General features: G+C 41.1%; 1 protein-coding gene across 3 annotated transcripts in view; it reads right to left on the bottom strand.

Moving 5' to 3' along the window:
• Positions 1-437: 437 nt before the first annotated feature.
• The window catches only part of arhgef37 (Rho guanine nucleotide exchange factor (GEF) 37), a 32,008-nt gene continuing 21,331 nt past the window's right edge, over positions 438-11,114 (bottom strand). For all 3 annotated transcript variants that reach the window (XM_067600010.1, XM_067600012.1, XM_067600011.1), the window contains exons 15-17: positions 10,064-10,259; positions 9,007-9,176; positions 438-5,033 (exon numbers count right to left, since the gene is read on the bottom strand). In XM_067600010.1, the coding sequence (XP_067456111.1) occupies positions 4,815-5,033; positions 9,007-9,176; positions 10,064-10,259 (585 nt within the window). In that variant the 3' untranslated portion in view covers positions 438-4,814. The remainder of the gene's footprint in view (positions 5,034-9,006; positions 9,177-10,063; positions 10,260-11,114) is intronic.

Genomic DNA, 11,114 nt, shown 5'->3' with positions numbered 1-11,114 from the left:
GATGGATAGTATCTTGAAAAAGGAGGCGACTCATTAATCATTGATTTGGTGATTTACTGGTCAAAAAACTGAGCTAAATTTGTCAGGAAAGTTATAGTTTTTAAGTCATCTAGTTACATGAAGTTAAAACCTGGTTTATACTCTAATATAGGCATTGAAACAACAGTTATATGTCCCTTACACATCTAAAAAACAAATACTCTTCAACCAAACTTAACCTAGATATTTACACATATTTTGACCTCCAAATGACATTATCATCATTTACTGGGAGGGTTGTAGTGGGTGAGCAGCTCTACATAATCATTGTAATCATTTATCATGCAAAAAAAGCTCCTTAAACGTGAGGATTTTCTGCTTTACTTTGTCATTTACTGTATATATATTTCATTGTGCATTAAATGTTTTCTGGTATGAAATGAGACAACGACGCTGAACAGGTTTCAGTTTAGTTTTATTGGAACCACACAGTCGATTCACAGCTGCCCAGATAGACGTTACTGCTGCACTGCAGAAACTCCCATCTGCTGCGTGAACGTATGTGAGTGTGTATGTGTGTGTGTGAGTGTGTGAGTGTGTGTGTGTGAGTTCAACATCATAACTTTGGCACAAGACCTCAAAGACTTCATGATTCATTTCAGGGTCATGCAGCCCTGCAGCGTCAAATAAGTTAAAACAGCAAAATGACTAAACACGAGTTATAAAACAATAAATTATAAACAGAGAGAAGCTGTACAGACTGTAAAACCAGATCATCAGCAGGTTAAACATGTTAAAACAACATCAGGTTAAAAAAAAACAACAACAATAAGTCACAGGTAAACTGAACAATATTAACAGAATATACATGATTACATTTTGGCTTGGCTGCTGTCTCAGGCAAGCACTAACACTGACAAATGAGAGGATGGAGGTCAGACACACACACGCGCACACACGCACACACACACACTCTCTCTCTCTCTCTCTCTCTCTCTTTCCAGTTACACAGTGAAATACAAAGGCTCTGTTAAACACATCCAACAAAGGTCTCTTAACTCCCTCTAGTGGTGGAAAGGTGAAAAACATAGCTTCCTTTGGCACACACACACACTAACACACACACACACTAACTAACACACACACAAACACACACACACACACATTCCTGTAGGCACATCATCATACCTGTAAGGCCAGCGATCATGCCCAAATTACTCAAATTAACTTATCCAGTTTCTGATCAATAATTCAGATTGTCATGGTAACATCCACACTTTGCTACATATACGTGGTCATATATTATCAGCTTGTGGTTCTCAGTATTTTTCAGGAGTGTGTGATGAGATGATTAATTTAAATTTTTGTGGTAAAAAGCTTGATTTTTGGTTTTCAAAGGGAATATGTTTAAAAAAGGATTAAGAAGTGCAGGAAGGATCACTAACAGCGGTTTCACACGCTTGTTAAGTGTGATAAAAATATATTTAACAGTTGAAAGGATCCCAAAATGTAAGATTTACTGACATTACCTGTTTTTAACAACATTTAATGACCTTTTGAAGAGGTAAAAGGCAGACACATGTTGTCCAGTTTGGGGTATTTTCTTAATTTTCCTTCATCTTACTAACCTTGAGGACATTTAGCATTTTGGCAGATATGTAGCAGCACACACACACACACACACACACGCGCACACACACACACACACACACACACACACACACACACTGTCCCTCCTGCTGCTCTGCTCCGTCCTGACATTCAGACTGATGGGAACAGCTAAGCTCCAGCTGAGCAGCTCTGAATCCCGGCCTAACCCGCTCTGCTTCATATCAGCAGCTGATACAGCACAATCCAACAAGAGAGGACTCAAATTAAATGCAAAACATGCTCGCGTGACCAGGAATGTCATTAATAGTCGCTGTCAAGCAGGCTCCATCATGTAGAGAGTGATTTAAGAAAACATTAATGTTTTGTTCTTCCTCAAAAATGTCCTATTTGATTGTGGGGTCAACTGCAATTCAATCAGTGTTTTTGGACAGTTTTCTTGGAGGCTGAACTCAACAACAAACTCAAAATCATTATGGGCTGGTAAAGTTGATATGATTAACATGTTAGAAAACTATTGCCAGGTTACACAAGTGCAACATTCATTCATTTTGAGGGAAATATTTGGCTCTTTAGTTGCTAAATGCTCCACTACGTTCAGCAGCTAGAAGCTAACGGTGTCTGTTTGCTGTTTGTTGCTGAGCGGGTAGCGTACAGTGTACAGTATATGGTGTTTGGTGGGTTAATCAGAGCTTTTTCTCTGAGAAAAGCCGCCTGCTGCTGCTGAAACTAAACCAGGACAGTAAAGTTTGGGTCAGCTCCATTGAGCTGCAGATTTGGTGATGACTTCAACACTACGCATGACCACTTTAACATCACACGTAGTGATTTGAGCCACTGTTAATATAAAAATAATAATTAGTGCAGCTTTCAAATTCTAGTCAAAAAACAGGGAGATTATCAATTTGATTGTTTGATTGTGTAGTATATATATATATTTATATCTTTTACATGTATAAAAAGTCTCTTATATACAGTCTGGTGTTTAAATGTAAGTAGTTGGTGGTTGGTATAGTTTTGATTAATGTAATCTATTTTATACTTAAAGCTGTTAGACTGTCAGATTTACCTAAAAATCTTGGGTTAACCAACGACTGTCATGGATATGATGGACATCTAGATCTTTTCTCCATTAGATAATATTTTAGCTGTAGATTAACTCACCATACATAAGAAATGACTGGAGATGAAGACTTGACTCCAAATCCAAAAGGCATGTTTGCAGGGTCAGAGAGAGTATTTACTTTCTAAAAGAGACAGGAATCAGTTCTCAGGATGTTGCAGCAAGGTGGCAGGTAGGTTATTTTCTGGACTAGAAGCACAGAAATAAAATATATAAAACAGAGACGTTCACTCTGCGGGGAAGGAACCGTTTAGCTCGTCGTCTGTTTACATCGCGATGAGGAGACACTGAAAACCTTCTGGCAAACCTTCACTAAACACACACACACACATGCATGAACGTTACTGTAGCGAAACGTTTTCACAGTCCTGCCAACTTAAAGAAATGTCACAACGACACACGCAACACGCACACACATACGTTAAAACTGCACCAGCTACTTTCTCTCTTTGGGACTGATTTTGCACCATTTATCTGTATCCTGTAACCATCCTGTATATATTTCCTACATTATTATATTTACTATCATCCCTACATGGCACACAGCACTGATCCCATGTTGTAAATAGACCACAAAAATGTACAGTACAGTATGCAGGAGAGGATTATTATTGCACTCAAACATATTCAGCAGACATGACTATGACTGACCAGTGTGTATCTGTTTATAATGAGTTTTAGTGACTTTCAGTGGTGTCTCATCATATGTTGCGCTGTGGAGAAGGATATTTTGAGTTTGTACTACAGAAGTAACTGTAAAGAAGTTGAACTTGAATTTAAATCAGCTTACAGGCAGAGAAGGAAACAGAATCAAGCTAACAGGATAACTTTGTGCTACCGTCTCTTCCTCCCTGCCTGCTATTCCATCCTTTTCCCATTTTCCCTCCAACTCTTTTCACTTTTTCCCCGTTATGAATTCCTTCCTCTCTCTTTACATCTCCACCTCCTACTCCCCTCTCTCTCTCTCTCTCTCTGTCTGTCTCTCTCTCTTGCCGTCTCTCTCCTACTCGGCCCTGGAGACATTTTGCATTTACATCACATTACACAGTCTGAGATGATGAGAGCGCGGCATACCTGTCAGTCTCGATACAGTGCTGCTCCTGCCTCCAGGTGAGGAGGAGGAGGACACTCTACACACAAACACGCACACACATGCACACACTCACCTGTCAACCCGATTTCATATCAAACAGATGCACACACACACACACACACACACACACCTTTCGCTCTCTGTGTTGCAGTTAGCTCGCTAACACACTTGAAGAAAAGCATGCAGCCGATAGATTTCAATACAATCTCTCCTGCAGAGGATCATGGGATATGAGTCTTCATATGACCTCTGCTTGCCTTCAAAATAGTTTCACATTGTCTCTGGTGCTTTGTAACACTGGCCAAAAAAAAAAAAAAAAAAAAAAAATTTGCAGTGCGACCTTAAGACGCAGGATTAAATTCCATCTCAGAGCAGATCCAGAGCTGCTGCTTCCTTCCTTCTCTCCAGTGTGTCGTCTGTATGTTAACACGACTTCACTAAAGGATTTTCTGGGGCCAAAGCCAGAATTTTCTCTCATATGTCTCAAGGTTTTCTACCCACACTAGCGTTTTTTAGATTGTTTTACTGGTTTGCTGTCATCAATTAAGCGTCACAACGATAGCAGGTGTGTGCGTTGAGCCTTACGTCTTCACTTTGGAAAGAGATCTTGAGAAGATGAATTTTTTGGTGTTTTAAAAAGCAGATTTGGATTGGAGTTAATCTTAGTTAGTGCAGAAATGGCCTAAAAAAAGGTCAATAAGCCCTTACTTGTAAAACTTTAGCAGACTTTGTTCAACTTTCTTTTCCTTGTAATTTGAAAATCTTACAAGATACGAGATGGTTAAGAACTAGAAGCAGAATTTGGCCTTTCTATTGCTCACACAGTTGCCAGTAAATAATTGTAGGTTATTTAATGGCTCTACAGTCAGTTTAAACATTTTACTGACAATCAAAATAACTGATATGTAGGCTCATGCTACTGTTTGAGAAGCAGGTGCAGCTTCGTTGCAAAAATACTGCTGTAAGTCTTCAAATCTACCGGTGAGACTTTTGTCTGTACATCCGTCCCTCCTAGCAGTAGGGCTGGTAGGTGCCGGGCGGCCCCGTCCCAATTGGCGTGATGATAAGGTAGTTGGAGGGCACGTAGCCTCTCTGCCCTCCTCTCAACTCCACCAGGCTCCATTCATTGTTCCCTCTCTTGTCGTGTGGCTCCAGGACACGAACCGGCTCACCAGCCCGCATCGACACTTCGTGGTTTCCTCTCGCCATGAAGTCATAGGCAGCGAATACCTGGAAAAGAGGACGCAGAGTTAAAAACAAAAAGTCTACAGCCGTGGTAGCAACCTTGTTAAGATGACAATGTAGAGGCAACTTTGTGATTCCTAGATCTTCACTACCAGTAAAATATAAAATATAGCTGGAGGATGATGTGACAGGAATGAATCCAAAGACATCTCCAGCTCAGTTTGTCAGACTTTGCTCAACTTTGATTAAATTTTAGCATGTTAGCATGCTGAGAGTCATCATGTTATCACGGGATGTTAACATTCAAATGTCTAAACATTGAGCATGTTAACATTCTCACAATTAGCATGTTAATAATGATATTAACTTGTTAGCAAGCTAACATACATATACTTAGCCGGGTAATAAATTCAATATGATCTTTTACTGACTTTCAGAAATATCATATTGTGATGATGTGATATTAAGTTTATCGTTTTATCACTTCTGTTGATCAAATTAATGATTCAGAGAAATTAAAAACAATACATTTAGTGATTTAAGTTTCTGTTTTACACATATGAAGAGTTTGGAGTCATGTGAGGCATAACAGTGGAAATGGTCAAATTCTCTCAACTTCATTTTCATTAATGTTGTATTTTAGTGTAACATGCTAATGTTTAGCATCTTAGCATACCATGTTAACATTGATGTAGAAGTACAGTTGAGGCTGATGGGTATAGTTTTAGAGATATCTTCTCATGAACTGATGTCAAAAGAATTCACAACACACGACTTCATGAAATGAGGTAAAGGTAGCGCACACACACACACACACACACAACTGCAATTCATTGTAATGCTCTTTGAAAAGGTTAAGTCCACTAGTTATGTCTTGACAAACCCCATCTCATCACACAGACACACACACACACACACACACACACACACACACACACACACACACACACACACACAGACACACACACACACACACAGACACACACGCACACAAACACACACACAGAAGGAAGGCGTCCTAATGAGTCCTGTGTTGCTATGACAGAGCGCTCCAGCCCTGCTAATAGCTGAGTTTAGCCGGCTGCTCGGTGTCATTAACAAACCCTTCACCTCAACTCACCTCTCAGCTACGACATCAGCTCTGCCCTGACGGTCTACGCTAATTAGCATATAATTAGCATTTTGCCGAGTAGAAGCAGGGAGGAGAAAAAAAAAAAAAAGAGTAGAGAGTGACCATGGCTATCAGCTGTGGAGTGATTCATGTTGCTGCAGTTTCAGATGGAAATGAACTAGTCGAGTGTAGTGTAGATAATCAGTGCCTCTTTGTGGTGGAATATGGTTATGACCATATGGTGAGGCCACAAGTGAGGGTAAAAGTAAGAGCGTTAGCATTAAAATGTCAGAGGGTGGTCTCTGACAGACTGAAGCACTAAAGCCATATTGGAACATTATATCAAGAAGCTGTAAAAACTTTCTTTAGGATTTTGAACAGGAACGGGAGTCTGGAGATGAGTATAGTTTTGAGGGTTTGCTTTGTCTCCGTCCTGTCAGCTCGGACTTTCAATGACCTCTTATTTTGGCAAATCTCTGGTGTTATTGTCAGACAGAAATTATTTACCAAGGCTACCGGTAATTTGTGGGCTGTGGCATAGAGACACTGAAATTACTGTTACACGCACAAAGCGTCTGACGGCATTAACACTAAATAGGTCAGTGACAGGACTGTTATGTAATCTGCCACAGACACCAAATATGTGACTGAGAATTAAATCAAGAGACCTTAAAGGGCATATACACAAAAAACTTCACATGTTTTAAAGGGGACATATTCTGCACTTTTCCAGGTTTATATTTATATTCTGGGGCTCTACTGGAGTATCTTTGCGTGATTTACAGTTCAAAAAACTTTATGCAGCCCCTCAGTTCAGCCTCTGTCTGAAACAGGCTGTTTTAGCTCCTGTCTCTTTAAGGACCCTCTCTCGAGGAGCCCTCTTTGCTCTGATTGGCCAGCTTCTGGAAGCTGCCCCTCAGCTGTATGTAAACAAACAATAGTAGTAGGATTTAGCTTCTTTTTCTCATTTTTCGCACATGTTCGAACCAAAATCCGATCCAAAATATGCCAACACCCCGTCGAACAACCTTAGGTTTCCTAGACAACAGAAGTAGCGGTAACTTTTTAGCTTTTCACATCTGCATGTCTCATGTTTTGTAACACTGAACATGTTTAACATGATATCCAACATCATCACGGTATAAAAATAACAGAAAATCACAAAAAACATGATCTGTCCCCTTTGCCACTCCTATAAAATCAAACAGCAACACAAGAATCACTCATTGCATTACGTCATGACCCAACTTCCTGTTTCGACAGGAACAGCAACATATTAAAGAAGTTGAGGTTTTAACGTTGCTGCCACCAACTGTACATATATACGCCCCTGTACAGATACGCCCCACAGTGGTCAACCACAGTACTGCAACCCCCTGCAGCCCATAGACCACCGTTATAACAGAGACACCAAACAAGGTCAGTTATTACTATTTGTGTTATAATTTAGTACCATGAATATTTAATATCCAGGAAAAACTGTGTCAGTTAACGGTGCCAACTTCGAACACACTTGTCATAACACATCAGCGGCCGCTACACTGAAGCACTCGACCGTGTCTTTGAAGGTTGACGGCTATATATCAGCTCCATACTCGTCAGCTGCAAACACACAACCGGTGTCCGCGGCGTTATTTGAAAACCTTGAGTTTCTGGGGGTGATAAACAGAAGCTCAGCGTTGATGGAGGAAAACGGAGTGAAAAACACTCATTTTTCAAATTTATCTGCATTAGTGCGGCCGTGTCCTGAGGTTGTGTGTGTTTTTGTATATGAGCAGACTCAGGGTCACGAGGGATGGACATGAGGGAGGAGAGGGGCATGAAAAACCGCCCGTATAAGGTCAGCGGAGCAATCACTCACTTTAACAGGCGGTGTGGAGGCATATCTCTCTCACACACACACACACATGCACACACACTCGTTGCCTAATGCAATCCCGCTTTCTCATACACTCTCCTAAATCTAAATCTCTCTCTCTCATGTGCACACCCACATAAACCACCGCAAATTTACAATCTATGACACTCCCCTCTCACACTCACATGTGTTGCTAATGTAAATCAATCTCACACACACGCACACACACGCACATACTCTCTATCTCAGCCTGCAGTGCTGCTTGGCATAAATTAACTCTCAACCTCTCATACAGTAACCCACTTACAAGGTTAAACAGCTAATTATGGACCTTTCCATTAATAACGCACACATACACACACACACACACTATCTATCCCTAACACACTCCGGGATGCCCTCTTACAGATATGGAAACACACATGAATGCATTTACAGATCATTGGATATCTCTCGGTTTCTTTCTTGCACGCTCATGCACGCTCATGCACGCGCACATATGTCCACCCATGTGACAGACTGTTTAATTTAGGGAATTAACACACACACACACTCACAGTGAGGAGCCTGATGTCAGATAAATTACAGATCATTTAAACCCGCTGCAGCAGGCTGAGGGCAATGTCACAGCCTTATGCATGTATGGCCCTTCAAGTTTACTATAAATAAGAAGCATTTGAGCTCCCTAGCAACATATTAAACACTAATGAGGCCCCGAGATAAGATAAATGATGCATTAGTTAAGCAATGTCAACATATTTCATTTCACATACTTTTATGGTGTTGCAAATATGATCTATGCATCTTGCAGCATTAAAGAGCTATAAAAGAATCGCTATCTAACTCATTAATATGCAAATGTTTGCAGCAAGGTGCTCCAACATCTAATCAGATCATCTACACAGTACAGAGAGCCTGCTTGCATGTCAGTGTTAAGTTTCCATCATGTATTATTTTTAAGTTTTATTTGAAGTCGGTTGCTAAAAGACATTAGACACTGGTGGTTGAGTCTGTCAATCAGTCAGTGAATCAATCAATCATTTAATCACCTGGAAGCAAGGCTGGATCGGGACCGTCATCGGCCGGCTCTCGGGGGTGTATGAGTGTCTTCTGATTCCCGTCGTGCTCTCGGGCAGGGTCAGGTGAGGTGAAGGAGGCGGGTCCTCTGCTGGCTGATGATAACGAATCAGCTTCGAGGAAGGAGCGTAACCTCTTCTGCCTGCGTGTGAGATAAACACAGATACAGGATGTGTTGAGCATGTAAAGGCTGTAAGACGTATTCGGTATTAATGTATGGAAAGTATTCTGTAAACAAAACATTTAATTTTCCTCATGATTTACTGTTGTGATATTTAGTCAGTAACCAATGAGCTGCATTTCAGAAAAGCTGCACCGGCAGTAGAATATTTGGTCAGCTGCTGCTCTCATTCCTCCGTTTGTCTCTTAACACCTGGTTACCAAACATCTGGTTTACTACAGACAGCAGTTAGACAGAGTACGACTGTAAATATAGAAAGATATACAGTAACATGGCCAGCCAATAAACATCATAATGTCCCATTTGCTTATAATAACCACCTGCTCTCTTTCTCTCTACTTGAATCACAAATTATGTTCTTATAAATTTGTCTGCACGTTTCATTTTGTTATTTTCATTAACTGAGTCACAGACACAACATTTCCTCAAAACAAGAATAACAGTTTGTGTTTGATAGAGTTCAGTCTCTAACTGGGTGAGACTACACACGCTGCTTTTTTTTTGCATTGGTGAGGTTGCATAAGATTTACACAACTTCAATTGCATGAATGTAGTTGCAAAACAGTTTCAACTGGACTTCACTCAACTTCTCATCCAAGTGTATGACTGATAATGGTGTAACAATTTGTAACTCTCAGTTTCATTCAAATTTCAGAGGTAATGACAGCACTTTTTGAGTAAATACAAGAAGAACTCAGTCGACGTTTGCACGGGCAGAAACAGCCAGCATTAATGAATAAAAAAGAAGAGAGTCTGAGTGACAGGTAAGAACATGACAAAACAAAGGGAAAAAAAGGGTTTTGTTGGGTAATATTTCAACTGGTTAACCAGTATGATGCCGCTCTTACCTCCTGCATCTACCAGCCATCTCCGTTTGTCTCCGCGGGTATCGGCCTCACTGATGATGGCCACCAGCTCCCCTTTGGCCAGGTTCAGGTCCAGGTCTCGGCTGCCCACCACCGTGCTTATCACCTGGTAGATCTTTCCAGAACCGTGCTTATCTGTGAGCTGCTTCAGACGGTGCTGAGAGGACGGGCTCAGAGGCTGAAAGAGAAAAACACGAGAGAATTAGAAGAGAGTAGAGGACAGGACAAAACACAATACGGTTGTATGTGAGAACACTCAAGAGTGAGAAATAGGGCTGTAGTCAACCAAAGAAATTCTTGGTCGACTGAAATTGTACATAATCTTCAACTAATCGATTAGTCGCGGGGAGGTTGGATGTAAAGGGGCAGAGTGCGCAGTGAACTCAGCAGCCACACATTTCTCTGTTCTCTATTTCTCTGTTTTGGGTCTTCAGGTTAAGCTAACCCATTGTTGCTAACTTTGGAGCTAACCCCCTTTACTTTTCCAGCACAGACGTGACTTTATAGCATTTATTAACTGACATATTGTAGTCTGTACTGTACATTTACTGCCAGACTGACAACTTACCGCTATCTTTTCCCTCTGCTCTGCTCGCTCTTTCCCCACTCGCTACGCAAACATACTACGCTATGCCGTATTCCTTCACGGAGTTACGCAACCAATAGTTTCCCAGGCAACGACACAGAGGTTGACTCACGTACCGGAACAACGCTGCACAGAGACTCCCAAACGCTATTGATTTCCGAATTAATGGATATTTGACGTTATTTTTGGCATTAGAAATTTTTGGGGGGCCTGGCGGGGGTTCTCGTTGTTATAATAATAGGAGAAACACTTAATTCAATAAACGCTCAGTAAACGTTGAGTACAGTTAGACTTAGCAGTCTCCATTAGGTTGGGCGAGTTCAAAGTTGTGAAAACAAGGGGGTGTTTTGACTATACCCCCCCCCCCCCCCCCCCCCCCCCCCCCCCCGTTGTTTTCACAGGTAATTTGTTAGTCTGTCCCCCCCGCTGCACGAAATAATGGATTAA

Source organism: Thunnus thynnus, chromosome 9 (genome assembly GCF_963924715.1).
Source record: "Thunnus thynnus chromosome 9, fThuThy2.1, whole genome shotgun sequence".
NCBI classification, from domain to species: domain Eukaryota; kingdom Metazoa; phylum Chordata; class Actinopteri; order Scombriformes; family Scombridae; genus Thunnus; species Thunnus thynnus.
Note: the sequence above shows the minus strand (reverse complement) of the source record. Positions and strands in the feature narration are given on the sequence as shown.